Source organism: Rhineura floridana, chromosome 10 (assembly GCF_030035675.1).
Source record: "Rhineura floridana isolate rRhiFlo1 chromosome 10, rRhiFlo1.hap2, whole genome shotgun sequence".
Lineage (NCBI taxonomy): Eukaryota > Metazoa > Chordata > Lepidosauria > Squamata > Rhineuridae > Rhineura > Rhineura floridana.
In genome coordinates, this window is record NC_084489.1 from 56,286,439 (window position 1) to 56,312,621 (window position 26,183).

The window sequence follows — 26,183 nt, forward strand, 5'->3', positions numbered from 1 at the left end:
ATTTTGAAGGATGGCTGTGTTTGGTTCTCATATTGTTTTGGAAAGTACAAATTAGGTAGGTTCACCTTTCAATGTGAACTGAATTTCTCCCCCAGCCCTCCTGCCACCCACCCCACCCCAGCTGTACTGGGAAGACAGTTTGGTACTGCCTCACCAAATGTGCTGCTACTGATTTCTGTTGTATATGTGCATGGTGGCTTACAAAATGGACACACCTTTATGAATAATAAAGCCTTGCTTTAAACTTGAACTCAGCAAGCAGCATCTAGCTTGCATAACCCATTCTCTTGGATGCGAACATGCAGTCTGAACCGATTCCCTGGCATGTGTTCCTGTGCAGTTTATTCCTTAGTTAATATACCAATACATCAGCCACTCTGGTGCCTTTAGAGCTGCTGGATAGGAGTATGATTCAAAGCAATGAGACAAGCAGCCAGATGTGACAGTTACATTTGGCAATCCTGTCGTGCTTGCTCATAGATCAAGTAGGAAAGTGAAGGGAGTGTTAGAGAATTTGGTTTTTCCCATGAATAATTTCTATCTAGGTAGTCATTGTTTATATAAGCTAGACATTCTTCCATGACAAACCTCATAGCAGTGCAAGTTGTATAAACCAAATCTGTGGCAGCATTCAGAAGAAGAGTGCACCCCTGCCCTTTCCTGGCACCATCAAGGATGCGTTTCTATAATCACCATGTGGTCAGATCTATGGGGAACTGGGTTGTCTGTAGAGTTCCAGCATGCACTGGATTTTAGTGGCTCCATACTTATTAGACTAGTGACTTGTCCCCCATGGACCACTTGAAAATTTATACAGTCTTGACGGACCATTTAATAATTTGTCTGCCTGTTGTAGCAATTGTAACACACTGTGCTAGATGCTGTATGGTTTTTGCTGAATCGAGATTATGCATCTTAAATCTAGCCTCCCATTAACTTTGCTGCTAATTCTCTCTGCTCCTTCCAAGTGCCTCCTTCCCTGGTCTCTTCTGCTTCCTGTTGCTGCTCACCTTTCGGGTGGACCACTGGGTTCTAAGAACAATGGAGCAGCCACTGTATCCACTGCTCTTCTCAGACTTGCTGTAGCCTATTTGAATGAAGCTCACGGACCACTGGTGGTCATGGACCATAGTTTGGGAACCCCTATTTTAGACAAAATGATGGCATTGGACTACATCACTAGATGGGTCTTTCAGATAACCTAGTTATGTATGGATCTAAGATATCTCTGTATAGTGACTATAAAAGTCACTGAATGATTCAGTCATCTGAATCTTACCTAACCAAGCTTTAATAAGAATGTTTTTTTCTAAAAAAAAAAAATTAAACAATGTAGATACCACCCTTCAGCTAAAACATTCCAGAGTGGTTTACAATAATGAGCAAAACGCAATAAAAACAGTAAAAGGCAATGCTAAAAAAGATCAGAACAGGAAGAAATGACCAATGTGGTGCCCTCCAAATGTGTTTATTTATTTGTAATAAAAATTTATACAGTATTACACTTTTAATTTACAGGAAAATACCAACATTTCCAGCATATTAAATAATACAAAATCTATGAAAATCAATATATAAAATAAAACATATGCTGGATTACAACTCCTATTAGCTCCAGACAGTATGGGCACCGGTTAGGGGCGATGGGAGTTGTAATTCAGCAACTTCTGGAGGGTACCAGCTTGGCTACCCCTGCATCAGCACTTAAAAGCTGGGAAAACAGCATGACTTTTTACAGTGCCTAAAAGGCACCAGATGAGACGCACTAGGGAGAGAGTTCCTCAAGCAAGGCTCCAGTGCCAAAAAGGGCCCTTCCCCCATTGCCACCCACCTCACTTCAGATGCATGCATAGAAATATCCCCCTCTCCAATAATTGTGTAAATATTCACCTTTTCCAATCAGTAGAAGTGTCATTGTTACGGAGGCTTGATTGGCTTCAGCTAGAAGTTTGCCATTTAGTGTCACTAGACTCATGCTGTGGAACACTCTTCCAGCAGAGATTTGGCAGGCATCTTTGCATTTGACTTTCAGATGTCTCTTGAAGAACTTTTTAAGATGACAGGCTTTTGTAGCTATTTAATTGTTTTTTTTAATTAGCCAATCACTTTAGATTATCTGTATTGTTTATAATGGTGTTTTATGTTTAATATTGTACAGTGCCCTGATATTTTATGATATGGTGATACAAAAATGGTTTTAAATAAATAAAATAAATAAATAGCTGCTGTTGCTGCTGTTTTCATGCCATTACTGCCTTGATTGTTACTTCTTTGGCTGTGTAGATACCATATGTTAAAAGCATATTTAAAGTACATCCCCCCAAGAATCCCAAGAACTGTAGTTTACCTGTCACAAAGCTATAATTCCCAGCACCCTTAACAAAGTACAGCTCCCAGCATTCTTTGGGGAATGTATTTTAAATGTATGGCCCTACGTTATTCAGGGATTGTTCTCATAGGTGAACCTAGCTAATTATTTTTGGATTCATGAATTATTTTTATAGGTGATCCTGGCCAATTAGGATAATGCAGTGAAATAATGTGGCCAGTCAGATTTGGCTGACAAATGGCATTGCTGAGGGAAAATACAGTAAGCAAGAGAGACCAATGGAAATGAACAGGTGACTGTTTTTGCAAAAATAAAAAAGGCAAAAGGCAGAGGGCTAGACAGCAGAAAATGTTCCTAAAAAGACCATTAATGTTGCCACATCCCTTGCACTGTTTGTGATGGGTAGGTATTTGTCAAAGCTTCGCTATATATAGGCAGCTGTCAGACATCACGTGAGCCAGACGTTGAGGTAGAGAATGACAGCTGAGGAGTCAAGCCAGAGACTTCCCGAGCCAAGAAGGCCAATGTTGCTCAGGCAATATGCCAGCCCAAACAGGATATATTTTATAGCCCTTCCTGTCCAGGAGGGCCCAGTGGCCATCTTGTGTCAGAGCCTTAAAATACTCAACTTCTCTCCAGAAAGATGTTCTAAACTGTTGTTCTGATAGTTCACCCTATGTGGTATCTGCACACATAATGTCTGACAAATGGCTTCTGGCAGTAGCTATCTGATTTTATTTTTTTTAAACCCACAAACACAAAGTGAGATGAGAGATGTCAAATTCTCCAATAGTTCCAAGTGTTGTGGCCATATGAGTTTTGCAGAAGTGTAATCAAACAGAGAAATGTAAAACAAATTGGCCAACTGTGTTTCAAAGTTAGAGAAGTCAGATCCAGTAGGCTAGATAGAAAAAGAAAAGCTTTAGGCATGCAATCTTTGTCACTTAAAATGTTCAGATATTGGCCCTCAAAATAGCACCAGTGAAACATGATCCTGTGTAAACTTAGGCATGCATAACCCAAATAATTTCAGTGGGCTTTGCTTGCATAGGATCAGGCTGAAAACAAAATATTACAGTAAATGGTCTGACAACTTTAGGACATGTTTGATTTTATATGTGGGTAATAAACTGGGTAGACATTTAGTCAATTGGTTTGCTCGTAGCTATTTTTTATGGACATCATTGATTTACATATATTGCTTACACTATGTGGAACTGTTTTCAAGAATAAAAAATTGCTAAGTAAGTATAATTTATTAGGTTGCAAATGGTAAATGTGTTTGGTCTAAATGGTTTAGAGGCTTAGAAGAATGAAATATTGATTTTACTTGCCATCTAGTTTTAGATGTATATGCAGACATGGAACATAGCTAAACTGAAGGTCTGTCAGGCATTGCATCTTGATCTCTGATTGGAGGGGTTTTCATCATAGTCATAAGATCAGTATGCTGTGATTTGTCTGGCCAGAGGATGCTTAAGAATGAAGCAACTCCAGTGTTTGTTCATAAGCAGCTAGGGCTTTTATTAAATCCCCCCCCCCAAAATCTTAGCTACTACTGGATTATTTAGGGCCTCTAGCACTGGCTGAGAATAAAAGCCGCTGATCTGGGAGGTCTTTGCCTTCCTCCCTCACTGTAGTTTCAAAGTTGCAGTGAAGATGGAATGGTAAATGCTTTAAAACAGGGGTGGGGCACATTTTTCAGTCTGAGGGCCACATTACGCTCTGGACAACCTTCCAGGGGCCACATGACAGTGTGGCAAAAGTGGGCAAAGCAATTAACATAGACTTGCCATAGTTTTTACACACTCAACCCTCTCTGTCCTCCCTCAAGGGACACAAGATTAAGGATGCTGGAGAATTTTGCTGAAAACTGCAATGCAAGTGGCAATTGTGGATGTTCATTTATTTGTTCTGTATCTGGAACAGAAATAAATCCAGAGAATATGACTAGTATTCGCTGTTGTTGTTACTTTCAGTCCACCAATGATAAGTAAGTGATTATGTGTTCCCCCACCCCATTTGCATTGCCTTTCCTTTGTATTGAAATGAATGGGGTAGAATAACGTAGTTACAATGTAACTTGGGTAAAGTACATAATCACAGTGGGCAGTAAGACAAATAATATAGTTTTTTGGCAGAAGACACACTGTAGTGGAATGGAAACAGCGCTGCATGTGATGAATACAAAGCAGAGCAGAAAATGATGCCTCCTTACATCCCTATGCAAGAGTCATGATCAGAGTGCAAGGGCACATTCCAGGCAGGCAAAAACACTCAAGGAGGATGTGAAGGCAAGCTGGTGAGGGCTGCGGAGAGAATGTGGCCTGAGGAGGGTTCTAAGAGCCAGACAGAGTGGTCTGGAGGGCCACAATTGGCTTCCAGGTCTGAGGTTCTCCACTCCAGGTTCAAAACTAAGCATACAGGAAGGACGAATACAAAAGATAAGGAAGCCACCCAAAAGCACAGATATATTTGCAGGTCTAGGTCTTCTAAATATTCGAGCAGTTGGTAGTTTCTCTATGAGACTTTTCTAATAATTGATACAGGAATTTGTGGTAGGATAATGTATATTTGCTAGATGTTAGTGAGTTTCTTCCATGCAGAAGTATACGATATACAAAAAACACATGAGAAGTAATGCTGGTAAATCTGGCTGGTGACATAAAGATTATGTTACATCTGTTTTAGTTCAAATGTTGAAGAAAAAATATTGTATTATCAATTAAAGTTAGTATTAAATAAATATATGAACTATTTAATAAATCCATTAAAATGGTTGTAAAGAACACATCAGTGGTGATTTTTTTAAAAGTAATTTTTATTTATAGAGCCATTTAAACAACTCTAGTAACACATGCTTTTTATTTACTTATTAAAGAAATAACCTTAAAAATTCAGCATTACAGCTTCTTGGCTAAATTAAATCCATTTCAGTTCTGTGGATTAAAATACAGGGTATCTGAATATTACTTTGCTGCTGTCTTTTGGTATGATATCTAAAAATGCATGACTGACGCTCTTTATGCCATTAAGCATTTTTATTGAAAAAAATTATTGCATGAAACTACATTCCCAGGAACAATTTCAATAATGAAGAAAAGCTGCATTGCATGTTCAATAGTGCAATTCACTTATCTACTGTATAATATAAAACACTTTTTTTACAGATAATAGAAAACAAAATAACTAGATTACAGGTTATACTAGTCAGAGTATTATTTAGGTTTAATATAAACATTTTGAAAAATGAATCAAGTGGCATTTTTATTTTTATTTTTTGCAAAACTGCTTAACAAATAGACATGTTCAGTATTTTACAGAGATGCCATAATAATAGGAAAACAGTTACAGATTGGGCTCACCTGATCACTTTTGTCCCATTACAAAGTGAACTTTTAAAACCAACCCTTGGTGAGATTGACTTAGAATAGCATTTTGTAAGAGGTGCAAAATGATTTGGGGAAACCTGATTTTTGACACTTATAGTATGCAAGTTGACCTGGAAGCTGAATGCATAGGGAATCCTTCTAAAGGACAAACTTGGTGCAATGTGGGGGATCCATGATCAGAATATTCCACTTTTGTTTAAAGTTAAAGACCACTAGAGTGGGGGGGCAATTAGAGATGGGTTTTCCCAGTTTTTCCAAAGACTTTTTTCTTTTTCCAAAAAATTGGGGGGGAGGGGAAAATGAGGGAAAATGGGGGGAAACTGTTCCTTCCCCCCAAATTTCCCCAGTTTTTTTCTGGGCTATCACATCTGTATTGGATCAGGACTGAGGCATTAGCGGAGACAGGAAAATCCTTCCTTCTATCATTTTCCTGATTTAAATTGCCAACCTTTGTTGTAAACCACCCAGAGAGCTTCGGCTATGGGGCGGTATACAAATGCAATAAATAAATAAATAAAACCTTGAAGCTGGAAAACTTTTGAGGACAATTTCAGTCGGGGAATGGTGCAGGGTAAAGGGCTAAATCTCTCCCCGCTTTGGCTCTCATTATGATTCGTGGCTCCTCCACAGCTGCTTTTAACTTTTTTTTAACTGTCTTGTTGCAGACTTAGACACAGTTCTGTGTGGATCTCACCAGCAGGTGTTGCTGACAAATATTTTGTGATTGGACAAAAGTGTCAAAGTACATCCCCTCCTCCCATTTCACTGTTTGGGGTATTTATCACACAATACGATTAACACATATCTAATATTAGGATCTTGAACTAAATTGTTTGACTTGGGAAAAAAATCTGAACAGATTTTAATGGAATTGCATTTCAAGTAAATACACTAAGGGTCAGAACCTAATATTTGCTACACTTTAGTGGATATTTGGAATATATGCGTTTTCAGTGTGGGTGTAAAAATTCTTACAAACTCAGACCATCACAATCCTTCCTCCACTTCTTTTGAACGGATCTGAAACTTGTAATATGATGCAAAATCAGAGCTGATATTGATAATATGGGTGTAATATTGTGTTAGAAAGCCAAGTTACACTATCTTGCAGATAAATACAAAAAATGGCCAGATCACCAAAGAAAGGTTTATCTGTCTGATAACATCCATGTGCCTATGTGTTTTGTGTGGGTTTGACAGATGGGGCAAAGCTGTTTGCCTGGAGGAAATAGCTTCTCATCCTTTGTAAGTACCTGTGAACCTTTCCAGACAAGCAGAAGAAAAGTGGGTCATTTTCTTAGTATTTTCCTGTGTTCACTAAAAACATCTACAAACCTGCTATAAAAGGCCATACTGAACCTTAGCTTAAACAGTAGGCAGCCTTCCTCAACTTGATGTCCTTCAGATGTTTTGAACTACGATTTCCATCATCTCTAGCCAACATGGGCAATGGTCAGGGATGATGGGAGTGGCAGTCCAATAACATCTAAAGGACACCAGGTTTCGGAAGGCTACTATAAAGAATGGATGCCATTTTGTGGGAAATGACTTTTCACTCAGGACTTTGAAAATCAACTTAACATTCATATGTTATGTCAGCCAAACCTTGTTTTCCTTTAAGAGTTGTTCAGCAATCTTGATGTACTCTTGGTATATAAGCCATAATTTCTCATAAGATATGAAATTAGGCTACTGAATAGGCATATCCATTCTAAATTGCCTTTGCATCATAGGACAATGACTTTTCTATTTGAAACAATTTACAAGAAAAATGGCCTCTTTTTGTTTCCATTCCAGATAACTGACACCTCTGACAAGGTCAAGAACGATGCTGAAGTTCTTGACTCTGGAATAATGGATGAATGAAAGGATTGAGATGTATTGCAGAAGATGCAGCTGCATTCAGTTGTGGAGTGAATAGGGTGGGAATAAATGCAGCATGGGGCAGCGGTGGGATTGCCAGATGGGAAGGATGAATGGGAGTTGCTGATACCAAATGGAATGGGTGTCCTGTCAGGAATGCTGAGTGAGTAGGCATGAAGGCTGGCGTAAAGGGTGACAATGATAATGGAGCAAAATGAGATTGTGAGAATGGATGTATATGCGTTAGGGAGAGATGGCTGCTGTGAGGATGTACTCCAGCGGACAGAGCAAAGCTCTGCAAAAGCGTATGGTGGAGGGTGGCGACAGAAGAGTGCTGCTGAACAGGGACAGTCTGAAGAGCTGAGGAAGCGGATCCTGTGGCAGGCAAAACCTTGAGATGCTTTGCCACAAGTTGCTTCTGCATATGCTGCTGGGCCTGCAGCTGAAGAAACCTATATTTGTCTATCTCATCAGGGGAAAATGTTATAGGCTGCTGCGTTAAAGGAGAGGAGATGCGCTTACTGTACAGTTCAGTCTTGTTTTCTGTTTCACCAGATTTATGCATAGCACTGTCAGAGTAACAGTTTAGGTTTCCTTCCACTCGATTCACGTTCACACTTGCATTGTGTTCTTCTTTGGTCTCTGTTACACTGGGAACAGCAGAATATCCATGAGAAGGAAAAGCACCAGGAAAATCATTTGGCACTGAGTCACAGCTTTGTAGAAGGGGTTGCATTTCACCAGTTGAGTGATTTGATTGCTCCTTTGTTGCTGCATCCTTTGCAATATTCAGGGCCTGATAACCTAAGTCGCTAAGGAGACTATTGCCATAGTTAGTGCTAGATGTCAGAGTAACATTATCTATCGCTGAAGCTTCGGCTTGACCTGTGCCTGCACTGCTCTCTACCGTGCCAGTTCCATTGTTCCACCTGCTGGGTGTATCAATGTTGAGGGCTTTCTTAAGCAAAGGTAACATTGAGTCACTGTCCACTGAAGATGTACAGTTAATACCAGGTTGACTATGGGGAAGATCTATCCCACAGACCTTTGGAAAGCTTTCAGTGTTCTGAGTTTGCTCCTGGTTTTGCTTTGATTTCACCTTCTCTAAAAGGAGCTTGGCGGTTAATGACTTCTTTCCCACTGCTTCTCTTCCTAAGCGGTTGACAGAGCAACTTCCAACTTGTTTTGATGGACAACTTACATTCTGGCAGTCTGAGTGTGCAGGGCCTGATTTTCCTGGTTCAGCTCTGTCAGTGCGTTTCATATCCTTACTGTGTTTGTTCCAGTCGTGCCTTGATTCTTTTGCAAGGGATCCTGAACTGCTGGCTCTTGATCTGGTACAGCTTGATGATCTTACGCTGCTTCCTGAATCTTGGATGGAAGAACCTCTGGAGCTGCTGTAGCTCCTGCTCCTGCTGTGTTTACAAAGAGGGTGCCTATCCCTGCTTTGCTTTGATATGCCTCTTTGTAGTAAATGTCTATATCTTGAATGTCTTTGATATTTTACCACATGCCTGTATGTACAGTTTCTAGATCTTTGACTTGTTTTGTTGAAAAGGCAGCCCCCATCTGCATCATCAGAAGATGAAACACAATTGTGCTTTTTGTGTTTACATTTCTGCCTTTCAACCGGCTTTTGTTTCCTTTTGCAGCAAAAAGGCAAATGACTTCTGCTGTGATCACTTGATCTGTGACTAGAGTAGCAACTAGCGTAACTAGTTGCACTGCTAACAGAAGTGTCAGAATAATTAGACTGTCTGCCTGAAAAGGGCTTTTGCAAAGAAGTGAATTTCCAGCAACCAGCAAAATCCTCATTACCTTCATTTCCCAAGCACTCCCTGGGTGAATCTAACTTGTATCTGAGATTGAAATCTTTCCCACTGTCACTTATGTCACTGCTGCAGGTGACCAAATCGAGATTGGTTTGTCTTTGGAAATGCATTAAATCACATTTTGTACATTTTTGCTTCTTTGTCCTAGACACCAAGGGATAAATGCAGACGTTTTCAGTTACTTCATCCTGTAGTGTTTTTTCACATTTCTGCAAGTGCTGTGCTAAAGATCTCACATGCATTGTACAGGGACTTGTTGCTCTTGTGTAATGCCTTTGTGAGCAATCAAGAGGAGCAGGCACTTTAGGTAGGTTTTCATTTAAATCATCTGAAATGTACTTTTGAGCACTTTGATTAATTTCATTCTCTGTGTCTGAATCCAATTTTGGCCAGGACGTTTTGAGGCTTAGAGCTCTTTTCTTCTTCTTTGGCTTTGAAGACCGATTATCTTTTTCATTGGACAGTTGCTCGTTCTCTGTAAAACCTGAGGTGTCATTTCCATCTATGTCCATAGTTTTTGTTGAGTGCTCTTTAGGACTTTCCATGTTGACTTCATGATGCCCACTGTCTCTGTGGGACAAGGAGAGTCTAAAATCAAAATATAATGGATTGCAACCATAGGAAATAGAGGGCTCTGTTTTTGTAAACAAAAGAAGTTCTGTGGGCCACCGTAAGGCTGTGCTGCCATCTTTACTCAGTACATGAAGAAAAGGCAACGTTTTAGGCTCAATTTCACGAACCAGTGCATCATCCCCAGGCATTTCAGTGTTTGCATGGACTATTTCTGTACAATCAGAAGGCTGTTTGAATACACAGGGATTGTAGTTTCCCTCGCATGGATGTCCTCGCTCAGCAGATCGTTGGGATGAGAACTCGGAGACACATTCTGGTAACAGGACATTGCTGTGCTTGGAAGTGTTTTGCTGCATACAAATGTTACTAGTTTGGCATTGAGGTGTAACAATAGTTTCTAAGGATTTCTGAGTCTCGTTGAACTCTCCTCCTTTTACACTAGGAGACCCAGAACATTCCAAATCTGGAAGATGTAGCTTGTCTTTACGAAATGAAAGATGACTTTCCACTTGCCCTCTGTTGTTCTGATCATTTTCTTTCTGCATTTTATTTTTTCCAGCCAGATTGCACGATGCAAAGCTGTCTGGGCCACCTTGAAGGATGTTTAACTGTTTTTGCACATTTGTTTTCCTCTCGTCCCTCACATGTACACAGGCATGGCACTCTTCAGGACCCTGTTTTGCTTTATGCCTTGGTGATCTGATGCAATCATATGCTTCTTCCATGTTCTCACTGAAAACAGATGCCGACGACTCGAGTTTTAAATGGACTTTTTTAGAGAATGAAAAAGACACCCCGGCCCGATTACAGGCATTGGCGCTACAGGAGAATGCTGAAGATATATGATTTCTAAGCAAAGGGTGTGTCTCTATGCAAGACTGGTTCTTGCTTAGCAAGGGCTCCTGCTGCTTCTCTGAAGTGCTGCTGGTGAGACTTTGTCCTTCAGCTGTATTCCTGACTTTGCCTTCTTGAGCTAAGAGAAGTTTATCTGGTGGCCGCTGCTGTTTTTCTGCAACCACTTGGGGAGTTTTAAACACAGGTCCGCATCCAGCAACACTGGAAGTAAATGACACAATAAAATTACTTGACTTTAAAACAATTTTCAGATTTCATAAATTAGTGTATTTCACTGAGAAGTATTGACAACATTTTTATGCCCAGTTTACACTAGTGTGTGCATTTCTGTACACATCACTTGGCTGTAGAACAGCTTTGCAAAATTCAGAGACTTGTGAATTTTGAAGGATAGCTGTGCTTTGGTTCTTTTATTGGTTTTTAAAGTGCAAATTAGATAGGTTCACCTATAAATGTGAATGGAATTGAATTTCTCTCCCGTTCCCAGTGACGTGTCTATGCACAGCTGTGTATTCAAGAAGCCTTTGCCTGCAATATACTATGCTGTACTGTGTCTGTACCTATTAGTTTAAGTGTTGGCAGAGCTCTGTATAAGTGACTAAATGGAAGCCTCTACATCTCTGTTTTTCTTTCACAGTGAGGGTGCTATTTTAGTTTCCTGGAAGGAACTATTTGGAGAGTTTGGATATATGCAAAGTAATGAACATAAGGACTTCTAGACTAAGCAAAAAAAAAAGATTCAAGGTTTATTCCCCCCATTTCTTAGCAATTTTTATTTTTACAAATTGCTAGGAGCATTAAACAGATTCACTTTAATAAGGTGAAATGCTCTCTTCATCAAATATTAAAAATTAGATCTGAGTGAAGGCCAATTTCATGAACATTTTTGCTCTCTACAAACATCTTCCTTCCCCCCCTCATCTTGGGAGACATGTGGGAGGATAGTGGAGAAGAGGGCAAGACTGAATGTATCATCCCATTATTGAAGCAACCATTGCACTGAAGGAGACTGATGCTCCCTGACTCATTGTGCTGTGCTGGTGTGCAATGATACTGTTACTGCTGTTTGGCAAGACAAGGAGCACAGCAAGACAAGGAGACAAGGCCTGACAGATTCCTTCATCCCCCTCTATTTACAGTGGTGGCAATGCAAAGTTTATTTTGCTCTCAATGATAGCACCACATAGCCAAATATGATGGGCTATGAGATGCTGTGACAATATCATATGAATTAGGTGGTCCCTGATTGGCGGGGATCACATAGTCAGTAAGATTCTTTTTTTAAAAAAAAAGCAGAACAATAATGGTGCCAAAGCAGCTACTGGAAGAGGCAGCAAACACAGTCAGAAAGGCATGAAAAAGGCCAGCTTGGGGGAGGGTTATGTCAGTGAACTTCCCTGTTTCCCCTAAGCTTTTTTTTTTTTTGCACTGAAAATGCTTGCTCTTGAAAACTCAACAGCACTATTTAAAATTTTCTGTTCAGATCAGATTAGAAAAAGAATAAAAACTCCAGCCTTCAACTGCCAAGGAATTAATACAGGGCTTCCAATTTTATGGCAAGGATGTTTGGCATCAAGCATAAAGAAAAAAGAGCTTGCGGAGCATGTGATTATTATCTGTGCATTATATAAAGCAGCAGTAAAGTTATGAAGATTTCTTCTGGGACTGCTGGGGAGAAAAAGATGAGATTAAAATGTAATACAAGTTTCAAATGCTTACCATTCTGACTGCTTCCGCAGCTCAGCCAGCTGATGGAGTCGCTTGAGTGCCTTTTCCTGTTTCTTCTCATCTTTCCAGGATTTTGAAGCCACATTCCGTGCAAATTCCCTTTGTTTTAGTTCTTTCAGCCTCTGTGCAAGAGAAGTACAGGAATAAAAGATGATGCATCTCTTCTTAGCACAATGATCCATTTGTGTTTCCACACACAACCAGACAAGATACAAGAGGCAAAGCTGATAAAATGCAGTTATAATGTAATAAGTAATCCCCAATGAGGTTCAGCTGTCTTGACTAGGATAATTTATTTATCGGTTAGCCTGACACAACTTGTGTCTCTGTCTAATTCACTTTATGTAGAAGAGCTGCATCTCCAAACATTACTGGTGCAACCAGATGCAACATGAAAAATAGCAACTCAGAAAGCACTAAAAGCAATTGCAGTATTAGGCTGTGTACCAGAGGCAGTGGTTCACCCTGGACAGGTTTTTTGGGGTGGTAGTTGGGCTTTTTCCATTTCAGTTGCTAGCACCATGGAACCAAAACACTGTAGTTTTCAATTGAGAAGACACTGCTTAGGGTATTACTATTAGAAAGTGCACACTATTTTCTAGTGATATTGTTGCATACCAGATTATCACTGATGGCATGGGCACTAGCCAATAGGTATCCATCATTCTGACACTGCCTAAGTGCATACGGAATTGCAGAAGTATTAGCCTGGAGGAGAAAAAAGCAAAAGCAACTTGTGGTGGTCTGAACAGTCTCCCCATAACCTAAACCACTACAGCAAGGGTGGGGAACCTCAGGTCCAGTGGGCCAAAAGTGGTTTTCTAGGGTACTCTATCTGGCTCTCAGTATGCTTCCCAGGCACAACCCTCACTGCCCTTGCTTCACACCTCAAGTCTTTCTGCCTGGCTCTAATGTGTCCTTGAATGCTGTTAATGCCTCTTGCTTGTCTGGATGGTTGACAGACAGGGGTGTGAGAGTGTGTATAGAAACTAGCTTACTGTATGAAGGTAAAAAATTTCATTAATTGCTCTGCCTGCTTTTGCCTCTGGCCCCGCCCACTACTGGCATGTGCCCCCCGCAGATGGTTACCCAGAAAGGAATGCGGCCTTCAGACTGAAAAAGGTTCCCCATCCCTGTACTACAGCATGATGATAGCTGGCTCTTAAAATAAAAAAATGTACTAATTTTGATATCACTGCTTGTCTGTGTACCTTCCAAAATAACTGCAGGACCGTTTCCTAAGTGTGAAAAAAAATCTTGTGTTGAAAGGCCTATTTTCTAAACCTAGAACTGAACCTATAATAATAATAATAATAGGCTATCACTTTGAATAAAGGTTCTTCTTTTTAAAACCTGACAACTCTGTGGTGATTTTGTTTAATGGCAAACCCGTACCTCAAAAGAATTGGGAGTTCTGTATCTTATAAGTCAAAGGTTCCAAAGGTGCATTTTATCTCATCACAATGATGGAGTAACAAGGAAAATGTGCATTTGAAGTCAGCAGGGAATATAACTGTTGATATTTAGCATTTTAGCGGTTTTATTTTCTTATATTAATGTATAAATTTAATGTAGTGTAAATAATGTATTTTTTAAAAAGAAACTTAATATAAATATATATATTTTAAAAGCAAGAGAGAAATGGCACCCAGATCGTGTTATTAAGGCCCAAGTAGTTTCTTTGATAAATGGCAGGTGTGACACAGAGAAGAAGTGATGTGAGCTTCTAACCAGATATGAGGCTAGCTGTAAAAGAGAGGCAATGGCAATTTCATCTTCAATACACGCTCTTGACTCCCCCAATATTGGACTTTACAGTAGCATCATTACTGCCAATAATGTGCATTCTGGTGGTTAACAGCACAATCTTATACATGCCTACTTAAATTAAGTCCTACTGAGTTCATTGGGGCTCACTCCAAGGAAACTGAGCATAGGACTGCAGCCTAAGAGAGGGGAAGGCTTGTAGCTCAGTGGCTAAACACACTATTTTTCTGCAAAAGTTCTTTCAATTTCTGGTATCTCCAGTTAAAAATTATCTCAGGGAACACTTTTGGGAAAGTCTGTCCCTTGAGACCCTGAAGAGACTCTAGCATTTAGAGAAAACAGTTCTGAATTATTTGGATCAACAGGATGTTCTTTTATTTTTATTTTAAAAAATCCCACAAATAGTGATCTCAGATTGTGAGCACTGACAGGATTGCAACCCAAAAGGGTAATTAAGAACAAGATGTAGTATCTGTAGGTTTCCAAAAGTAGGATCTGCAGCAAAAAGGTGCAGTGCATCTGTCCTGGTTGCCTTATAGGACTGTTCATGTTTAGGGTGCCAGCCAGTCAACCATGCCATTCTCCAGCAGGTGACTCCATCCCAGTTTTCCAGTTTTCTTTCCAACTGACAGCTACTGAGCATGCTCAGTCTTAATCAGGCTATCCCCAATTCCAATTTTTAAACTATTTTTTCACCTACTTTTGCAAACCTCCATCTTGTTCTTATGACTTTTTTTTGGTTAGAATTCTGTTGCCACTCACCATTCAAGTTTGCTATTAGAACATCTATCTTCAGACATCAAAGTCTACTCTGTGTATGTCTCAGTTAGAGTGACACCAAATGGGTGGTCATGCCATCGCGGTCATCACTTTGAGGTTGAAATGATGGTGGGGGTGCCACCCACTTTGCCATGTGTGTGTGTCTCTCTCCCCACCTGTTGGTATTATATAATATTTGTTTATTGTATGTGGCATGTATTTGGGGTGTGTGAAAGGGTGAATGCATGACATACATAGGTTTTATGCTTTTTGGAGTGTCCAGTGAGAGAGACTGAGGTATTCCAAAGAGTTCATAACCCCTGGGTGTGAGACAGGGTAGAGAAGCAGCTGTTCATGCCCCAAGTGAGAAACTGGGTGGAATGCCTATATTGCTTTTCCTTTTTTTAGCTTTCTCAACTGGAGGGTGGGCATATTTATGGTAGGCTATATGTGTTTTTTCTGTATCCTTCTGTAATAGTTAATTTCTGATTTAAAGTTGTATATGACTGTTGTAAACCGCTCTGTTTTTTTTTTTAATGAATAGCAGTATAAATGTTTTTAAACAACACCATATAAAGGGCAAAATAAAAGACAGGCACTCAATCATATAAAAGAAAGCACATTTTAAATCTAATATCCTCCCTATGCATAGCTCTACTCCAATAAAGTGTAAATGGATATCCCATTCTCTGTTTCCCGGTATCTTATGGTTGTTTCCATGCCTTAGCCAACAATATTTTCAATCAGCTTTAGTCGCACTCAGATGTGCTTGACTGAACTCAACCCATGAAATAAATTGTATTGTTAGAAATGTGCCTGATGGAGTTAGTTGAATAAATCTTCAAATATTTCTCAAAACAACATCAACAAGCAACCACTGAATGGGCATTTTGTGAAACAGAGAGCATGCACACAAAATATACAATAGTAGCATTTGTATGACTAACTAAGTGTGCAAAGATGCTAGCTCACTTTGCATCCTAACAGGCACTACTGCATGGTATCAGAATAATTGCACTCATCCGTAAGAGCGCTCAACCAAGGTAGAGAGCTTGGGAATTAACGTATATTTAAGTGTGCAATTACATTTTCTCATGCCATTAGGTACCTAACTGGCTGGTGAAACCTAGTCAAATGTGCCAAAGAAGGATTTATTTTATAGAATTCTATTGCTTTGTTCTTTGGCTCCTACAAATAATAATTGCAAGACATTTGCAGTCGTATGAGCAAATAGATGCCTAAGATGAGGTGGAAGGACTTTTGCACCAGCACAATCTGTGGCCTTATCCTGGTATCATGAGACCATCCAGAACACTGGCAAGCACATTTGCATGAGTCAATATCCTAGTTTCTTGAATTAGCTGCTGTTAGCACACATGGGAAAGTAGTGTGAGCAAAAACATTGACTCACTATTCAAGATTAAATTAGATCTGTTAAAAACAAAGCTCTGTGTTTTCCCCATTCACTATAACGGGGAATCTAGAAATGGCCATAACATTTCCCCCTTTTCACAGGAGAACTTTTTTCCCCTTTTCACTGGAGTGGATGAAATTTCCAGGCATAGGAACCTCTCCGGAGAGGAATAAGTCTGCCAAAGTATAGGCAGACATATCCAGGGATTTATTTTCTTTTTGGCCAGGCATATTTAAAATTTTGTTGTCTTTTTAAAGAAAAGATGTCTTATTTTTTGCCAGAATTGGATTCAATTTACAATCATGGTCACTTCTTCTGAGGGGATGAAGCCTGCCAAATATCAGAATAATAGCTACGGTGGTTCTCCTGCAAGGGCAAATGTTACCATATTGGAGAGTGGGTACAAAAGAAATCATAGGTGGTGGAGGGGGGAAGAGCATGGATCCCCAGGAAAGATGGGTGGAGAAAATGTCACCCCAAGCAAGCAGCCTGTTAGCCCCAGAGTCATTGGTGGGGGTGGGGTTCTGCCCCACAACATAGATATTTGGGGATAAAGCCTCTTGTCCCTGGGGTGTGGTGGTGGGAGGGATCTCCTGTGACTTGGATTGGGGAAGGGAGTGGGGGTGGAAGCTATGATTCCCAGGAAAGACTGAGGTGGGGAAATATCCTCCCAGCAACGATCCTGTTACCTCAAAGGACATTGGTTGTCGTTGGGGGCTTCTACCCCATACCACAAATTTAGGGGGAAGCAGCCTCTTCTCCCTGGGAGATAAAGAACTCTCCACTGACGTGCATGGGGAAAGGGTGGAGGAGGAAAAGAATAGTACACATGGATCCACATGAAAACCAAACCCAATTTTAAACATTTACTTCAACATCTCCCCCATCACTGTGATTGGATTCCCTAGTGAAAAAATTCATTGTGATTAAACCTGAGACCTGTCAGTCAAAATGAAAGATTCTCCCCACCTCTCATCCTCCTCCCCACCCGAGTTAAGGGTGTTTCCCTAGTCAGCTTGGCTTCACTTTTTAAAAATGCAGTGGTCACTTTAAAAATGCTGTGCTTTTTGAGCACCTGAGTTCCATGCAATGACTCGGGACTTTTGGAAGTCCCTGATCCGGCTTGAGATGCCTTGGGAATCCCCTTGCTGGATCGTCACCTTGAAGTGGTGAGAGGGCTTGCATGTTCCCATGAACCCTGTCAGCGATGCTGTCGGGAGTCATGTACTCCCAGCAGGGTCACCCATGGCAGTAAGGTCAAGGGAGAGGAACCAGACAAAGAACGATCCAAGAAAGTCCTCAATGGTAGAACAGGCGGAGGATAACAATGTGTATGTTACAACGGCTGTGAAGGCGGATGAAGGCTGAAGCAGATAAAAGACTTCCAGTCGTTGTGGTATCCATGCCATTGGATCAAAGCCTTTTTCTGTCAAGATTGTGTGTTGATCGTCGTGCACCAATCTCCCCACATAAAACAAATTCACACACAGGCGTCTTCCAACCAAACCAGCCTTGGGAATAGCTCAATCTGACTTGGGCATGTGCAAACCACATCCAATCATTCCCAATTTTCCTACCATGTAACATTCATTTGTGCAGAATTTAGCACGTGTACAGCCATTGTTTCAATAGGTTTAAGTACACTTAAATCTGCATCAAATTTTGGCCTTAGCATTTAGAACCTGATTTTATTGTCCCTTAAAGTGACAATAAAATAACTGTGGAGCACATTTAGCTCAGCAAATTTTTTTCCTAATAAAAGCTCCTCCCCTTTTCTATGCCATGCCCCACCTGTGAATTAGCCAACACTCAACACTTCATGAGCCAAGTGCACAAGCCTGCCCTTTATCTGACTGGCTAAAAACTAGCCAGTTGATACACCTGGTTCAACCCTCCAATGTCCCAGTGATTCCACATTGTTTTCTACCTCTTTGCTGATTTTGACTGGCTATTTTAAGATTAATATGATGTTTTAAGAGAAGGCTGTAATCCTATATATACTTACCAGATAGGAAGTCCTATTTAATAAAGTTGCATTTACATCTGAGCAAATATGCATAGAATTGGGCTGGAAGGATTCCAGGGATTTATTCAAATACACAAAGTCCTGTTTTATATCTTTTTAAAAAGACTTTATTTCAAAGGTGGATGTACATTTTCATGACAAAGATAATATAAGACATGGACACATAAAACACAATTTTAAAATCAATTTCATTTCCCAAATATACACAAACCATACATTAATATAGTAGAGGCAACAACACAATTTGTAAAAATGTCTTCAAAATCCCAACCATAATATGTGTATGATAAATTTATTAAAAAGCATAGTTGGGATGTATATCTGAAGTGTACAATATTAGGCATTTAAGGAACTGGCGGAACGAATAGTGGGAGAATTTGCTTTCACCATGGTAACTGACATTCTAAAAATAACTTTGAAAGGCTAATCCTTTTCAGGATTAAAAATACAAGAAAGGCAACTCTGAAATTAACAGATGCATTTTCATTTGTTTTATGGAAGCACCAAAAATATTGTGATGACATGTCTTTGAAGTAGGCAGTAACAATCAGCTTTGTGGTAAATCTTACATACCTCTAATCCACTGCTATGCAGCCCCTGTCCAGTTACTCTCTGTCACGAGCAAGCTCCCCTCTCTCCAGCAGGGCACTCTCCAAAGAAGTATTAGGGTTCTTCATCCAATCAAAGTGAATGGGTCTGAGTACAATTCATGCAATGAAGCCCGAGTCATCTTCAAGAATAAGAATAACAGTTATCCCAAAGGGAATGTAATGTGGGACTTATGTTCCCAGATTCAGCTGTGGTTTCCAAAAGTAACTAATTGCTGCGTTCTTTTAAAGCTGTCACAATAGTGGAAAGAAACAATTGTACAGTGTATTACTGCTAATGATAAGGGAAGAGTGTAGGGTAGGGAAATATTCAAGATGGCTTGGATCCTAAAGTAAGTAAGAAGGTCACAGAAGGACAGTTTCCCATTCTGTTGTGTTCCCTATGAGCATCTCTGGAGGTGTGTGTGTATGTGTGCTGAACAATGTGGGATAGTGTGTGGGGACTGCCAGGGGAGCAGGGACTGGATCCTCAGATAAGTTAATTTAAAGAAATTCACAGGATGAAAGTTTACCACGTCCTCCTCTCCCTAGCAGCCCCCAGTATCCCAGCCCACATTGTTCAGGACGGCCTGTCATAGGAGGAGGGGCAGAGGCAGCGATGTCCTCCCTGTGGCAATGCTTGTTGGTAAGGGATGGGGTCAGGGAAGGGTGGTGCACATGCACCACTTCCTACCCTCAAGACGGTCTTGGGTGCTGAGATCAGCAGAAAAGGGCCCTCTTGGTGATTCCACCTCCCTCAGAGGTTTTTTGGGGGGGAGGAGTGGCCCAGGAGAGGATATTCTCTGTGGCAACCCCTAGGTTGTGGAAATCCTTTGCCACAGAGATGCGTCTGGCACCTTCACTGTACAGCTTTCGTCATATGAAGATGCACTTCTTCACCTTGGCTTTTGACGTGTGATATCAATATAAACATTAGTACCCTCTCCAGTTGTGAATGTGATTTGTTTTAAACTGCTGTTAATAATGTATTTTATATTGTTGTGACCTGTCCTGGCACCTACTGGTGAAGGACTGGTAATACGTTAATAATAATAATTTTGTTGTTGTTATGTGCCTTCAGGTCTATTATGACTTATGGCGACCCTATGAATCAGCGACCTCCAATAGCATCTGTCGTGAATGACCCTTTTCAGATCTTGTAAGTTCAGTTTTGTGGCTTCCTTTATGGAATCAATCCATCTCTTGTTTGGCCTTCCTCTTTTTCTACTCCCTTCAGTTTTTCCAAGCATTATTATCTTTTCTAGTGAATCATGTCTTCTCATTATGTGTCCAAAGTATGATAACCTCAGTTTCATCATTTTAGCTTCTAGTGATAGTTCTGGTTTAATTTGTTCTAACACCCAATTATTTTTTGCAGTCCATGGTATACACAAAGCTCTCCTTCAACACCACATTTCAAATAAGTTGATTTTTCTCTTATCCACTTTTTTCACTGTCCAACTTTCACATCCATACATAGAGATCGGGAATACCATGGTCTGAATGATCCTGACTTTAGTGTTCAGTGATACATCTTTGCATTTGAGGAGCTTTTCTAGTTCTCTCATAGCTGCCCTCCCCAGTCCTAGCCTTCTTCTGATTTCTTGACTACTGTCTCCATTTTGGTTAATGACTGTGCCACGGTACTGATAATCCTTGACAAGTTCAATGTTCTCACTGTCAACTTTAAAGTTACATAAATCTTCTGTTGTCATTACTTTAGTCTTCTTGACGTTCAGCTGTAGTCCTGCTTTTGTGCTTTCCTCTTTCACTTTCATCAGCATTTGTTTCAAATCATTAACTGGTTTCTGCTAGTAGTATGGTATCGTCTGCATATCTTAAATTATTGATATTTCTCCCTCCATTTTTCACACCTCCTTTATCTTGGTCCAATCCTGCTTTCCGTATGATGTGTTCAACGTATAGATTAAACAAGTAGGGTGATAACATACATCCCCGTCTCACACCCTTTCCGATGGGGCCCCAATTGGTTTCTCCATATTCTGTCCTTACAGTAGCCTATTGTCCACAGTATAGCTTGCACATCAGGACAATCAGATGCTGTGGCATCCCCATTTCTTTTGAAGCATTCCATAGTTTTTCATGATCTACACAATCAAAGGCTTTGCTGTAATCTATAAAGCACAGGGTGATTTCCTTCTGAAATTCCTTGGTCTGTTCCATTATCCAACGTATATTCGTGATATGATCTCTGGTACCTCTTCCCTTTCTAAATCCAGCTTGGACATCTGCCATTTCTTGCTCCATATATTGTAAGAGCCTTTGTTATAGAATCTTGAGCATCACTTTACTTGCATGGGATATTAAGGCAACAGTTCGATAATTACTGCATTCCCTGGGATCCCCTTTCTTTGGAACCGGGATGTATATTGAATGCTTCCAGTCTGTGGGCCGTTGTTTAGTTTTCCATATTTGTTGACAAATTTCTGTCAAACTTTGGACAGTCTTAGTAACTTGTAGCAATTCTATTGGTATGCCATGTGTTCCTGGTGATTTGTTTCTTCTAAGTATTTTAAGAGCAGCTTTCACCTCACATTCTAAAATTTCTGGTTCTTCATCATACAGTTCCTCCATGAATAAATCTGTCATCTTAGCATCTCTTTTATAGAGTTCTTCAGAGTATAGCTGCCATCTTCTTGTTATTTCATCTCAGGCAGGCAGTGTGTTCCCCTGTTGATTAGTCAACATCCCTACTCTTGGTTTAAATTTTCCTTTCATTTCTCTAATCTTTTGGAATAGGCCAGTGGTTCCCAACCTGGAGGCTGAAGTAATCCAGAGGGGGCCGTGAACAGTAAAGAAATGAATTATTTATTAATTTTTTAAAAAAGTCTTCACTCCTTCTACACTGTCAGCTTTCCACTGCCGCTGCAGACGACACCTCCCCCTTGCTCCAAACGAGAGGGGAGGCCTTTTGCTGAAGCGCCAGAGCTTCTTTCAGGAGCACTAAGGGCAGGCATCTGCCTATAAAATACATGGCAGATGCCAAAGGAGGCTGAGGGTGGAGCTACCAGAAAGATGAGGGGATTACTATCACTGATTCCTGTCTCCTTGCACTGCCGCTACTGGCAACGCTCTTACTTAGAATGAGAGGAAAGGGCTTTTTGTGCAGCAAAAAGAAGCAAGCCTGCAAAGAAAGGCTGCTTTCCCCCTTTCTTCCTAGCAGCCAGCCTGCCTCCCTGGGGGGAGGGGGTCACAAAAAAATTCCAGCTTATAAAGGGGGTCCCGTGCTCATAAAGGTTGGGAACCACTGGAATAGGCCTCTTGTTCTACCCTTTTTGTTGTCCTCTTCTATTTCTATACAATAACCATTGTAATAGTTCTCTTTGTCCCTATGTACCAGTCGTTATATTGTTGCATTTAGGGTTCTAACCATGTTTCTATCTCCTTTTGCTTTTGCTTTCCTTCTCTCTTTAACCATTCGAAGAGTTTCTTCAGTCATCCATTGAGGTCTTTCTTTTTAACTAGAGGTATTGTCTTTTTGCATTCTTCCCTGATAATGTTTCTGACTTCATAGTTCTTCTGGTTCTCTGTCAACTAAGTTTAAAACCTCAAATCTGTTCCTTATTTGATCTTTGTATTATTCTGGGATGTTATTTAAATTGTATTTTGGCATTATGATTTCTTTGTAGTTCTTCTTTAGCTTTACTCTGATTTTTTATATGACCAGTTCATGATCTGTACCACAGTCTGCTCCTGGTTTTGTTTTTGCAAAGTATGGAACCTCTGTCTCTTGCTACCAATTATATAATCAATTTGATTCCTATATTGACTGTTAGGTGATGTCCACGTGTACAGTCGTCTTTTCGGTTGTTCAAAAAATGTGTTTGCAAGAAACAAATTATTGACTTCACAGAATTCAGTAAGTGTTTCTCCTGCTTCATTTCTATCTCCTAAGCCACATTTCCCCACAATTCCTGCTTCTTCTCTGATCCCTACTTTTGCATTCCAGTCCCCCATGATTGCCATCACATCTTGTTTGGTGTGTGATCAATTTCTTCCCATACGTCTGTGTAAAATCTCTCCAATTCCTCTTCTTCTGCATTTGCTGTTGGAAGATGGACTTGGATGATGGTTATGTTAATAGGTTTCCTGTTAAATCTCATTGATACAACTCGCTCAGACCTTGCATTATAGCTCTTAATTGTTTTTGGTACATCACTCTCACTATTAAAGCAACCCCATTTCTTCTTAATTTCTCGTTTCCTGCATAAAATATTTTGTAGTTGCGTGACATAAAATGTCCCATTCCCATCCATTTTAGTTCACTCACACTAAGTGTTGTAATGTTGATGCATACCATTTCTTGCTTGACAATTTCTAACTTTCCCTGGTTCGTGCTTCTCACATTCCATGTTCCTATTTTGTGCATTGTACAGCTCTGGATAACAACAACAACAACAGCAATAATAATCTGCAGGGCCACCGCCACCAACCTGGACTTCCTTTGACCTCATGATGTCATTGCCTTGCCCCACCCCATCCCTGTTCCAATGAATGCAGCCCCATTGCTGCTGGGAGGAATCCCCTTCCTCTCCTTTCATGTGCCATGGCTGCTTTCTCAATTCACCAGAAAGGCTGGGGGGGCAGGGGAGGTCACTGGTGGGTGCAAGGTGGAAGAGGGGACAGGGCACTTTGATTCTGTGAACTTTCTTATATTACCTGTTCTTAGCATCCATGCTGTGGTGACTGGTGCTAGTATTAACTTTGGATTTTATTTTGTTTTATTTGATTTAAAAAACTTATATCCCACCTACTTTCTGAGAAATCCAATGAAGGTAACAACTCAGAAAACAAAAGCATATGTTTTGAAATATAGTTTGAAATAAAACAACCCCCATCATGATTAAAAGTAAAACAAAAACACAGTAATAATTGCAGCAAAGTCAAATAGGAGACAAAATAAATAAATAAATCAGTCAAGTCTTTTGAACAGCCATGTCTTATTGAATGTAAAAAAGGCTTTTGGTCATGTTCATTTGGTGACTCATAAAAAGGAGATGATTAGAAGCCACCTACTGGTGATTGATGGTAATACTGGAAATCACCAGGGAGGAGCTAGAGCTGTATTGGAGGATGTCCCTGGTCACATTACCGGGCACACAATTGTTTAAAGAACCAGCTAATATGAAAAGGACCTGTTGTTAGTCATTCATACCTGATACTATAGTTATATGCTTTTGGAAAGTGCCTTTGTTTTTAATTTGCTGTCCAGGATCTAATTAGCCCCTAAATGGGTTTCTAATCTTTTAATTGCTCCTTGAAAATTTGTGTGGTGTGCAGAGACTTTTTTTAAACAAAATGTTGGAATTTTATCTTTTGTTTGCACAATGGCTTGTATTTTTCTCCAAGTGTGCAACCTCCCTTGTAACCCTGCATCTGAATTATTTACTGTTAAAAGGGGAAATGGCTGCATTTAAATACCAAAGCAGAACTACAATCCCCTTAAAATATGCATCAGCACAGATTCAACATGCTGATAGCGACTTTATATCTTTGTGGCTTAGGGGAGCCACAATGATACAGAACATTATGTTGAACGACAAGGAGAAATAAGGCAGCTGAATCCTCTTCAAGTTGCTCTTTTATTTCTGAAACAATATGTGATTGTTATTTTTGAGTATTATTGAATAGCTCAGGAATAACTTTGTGCAGTGATATGAACTATGGAAAACAATGATACATTAAATAACAAACATTTCACAGATCTGATTATTCCATTTCCTATTTGTTTAATTTGGCGAGTAGATACATACAGTTGCATATGTACAACCATTTTGTGTTCCTTTGTGCAATGTTGCAAATTATTTATTTCAAGGGCCAAATTGGCTTCTAGCCAAAAGAGAACATGCTGACCTCAGAGACAAAGATCCCAATAAGTTAGGCATATGAGCAATTAACACCAATTTTACTTCTTTCCACAGATATGGTTCATCTACACATAGCATTGGATGATACATGGAACTGAATGCAAACCATGCTAGTCCTACTGAGAGCAGACCCATTGCAGTTAATGGACAAGACTAATTTAGGTCCATTAATTTCAATGGGTCTGCTCTTGAGTCACACGTAGCTGAATATCACCCAATGAGTTGGAGCCAGACTAACAGAGCAATTCTAACTAAAGGAAGCTGGTGTAACTTAGGATGGCTTAATTTAGGCCAGTGTAAGTTACCCCTATTCCAAATTCAATTCAGGATCTTCTGGAAGGGGCTACTGCCAAGAGAGCTGACAGGTGTGTGTGGGCCTGCGTTTTGAGGAGTGGGCCATAGGTCACATGACTGAGCTGGACAGGGTTTGGAACAGGTGTTTGCAGTACTTTTTATTGGTAAAAAAGTGAGGTTTCAGTACTCATACCTTGATAAAAGTGTTGTGAGTGCCAGCACAAAATGGTTGCCAGGGGCAGGAAAACAAATAGAGGTAATCCATACCAGTGAGTTCCATCACAAAAAAAATGCTAGGTGTATGCTTCTCTTTATCCTGCCACTCACCTGCCACTTCCTCATAACAACCCTTTTTGGGGACTTGCCCCTGCTTAAATTCTGCCAGCTGAGCCCATTTAAGTTGCACCAGAAGTACTGGCAAAGGGACAGGAGAGAAACAGTGGAAGGACATGGGTGCTGAGCAAAGAAAACAAGAACAGCTGTCGTTCCTGGCAGAAAACATCTGGGAGTCTCCAGCTGCAAAGCACAAAAGTTGGAGATATCAGGCTGAATTCTTAAGTGCTCCTGAAACACAACTCCCTTGAATTCCAGTGGGGCTTGCCCAGGAACAACACTCACTGGATGAAATACATAGACAGCTCTGTGTAGATGTGAAAATTACTGTGTTCCAGCTGTATGATAAGAAGTCTCTGAGGGATGTTACTATTGCAGAGAGCAATGGTCTATTAAAAACCAGATTGATCCAAAGTTACAAATGTTAATTGAAAATGGAATGGGAATAAATTGATTTTTTTCACATGTAAATTTTCTTACTTCCTTTAACAATAAGTCATGTACTGTCACCCCTCTGTAAGTAACTGTCACCAGGGCATCCCC

The 26,183-nt window shown here is 40.2% G+C and overlaps 1 protein-coding gene across 1 annotated transcript in view; it reads right to left on the reverse strand.

The window, feature by feature from the left end:
• Positions 1 to 7,357: 7,357 nt before the first annotated feature.
• The window catches only part of ZNF804B (zinc finger protein 804B), a 373,955-nt gene continuing 355,129 nt past the window's right edge, over positions 7,358 to 26,183 (reverse strand). Inside the window, exons 3-4 of the mRNA XM_061586579.1 lie at positions 12,564 to 12,694; positions 7,358 to 11,045 (exon numbers count right to left, since the gene is read on the reverse strand). Coding sequence (XP_061442563.1) covers positions 7,541 to 11,045; positions 12,564 to 12,694 — 3,636 coding nt within the window. The 3' untranslated portion in view covers positions 7,358 to 7,540. The remainder of the gene's footprint in view (positions 11,046 to 12,563; positions 12,695 to 26,183) is intronic.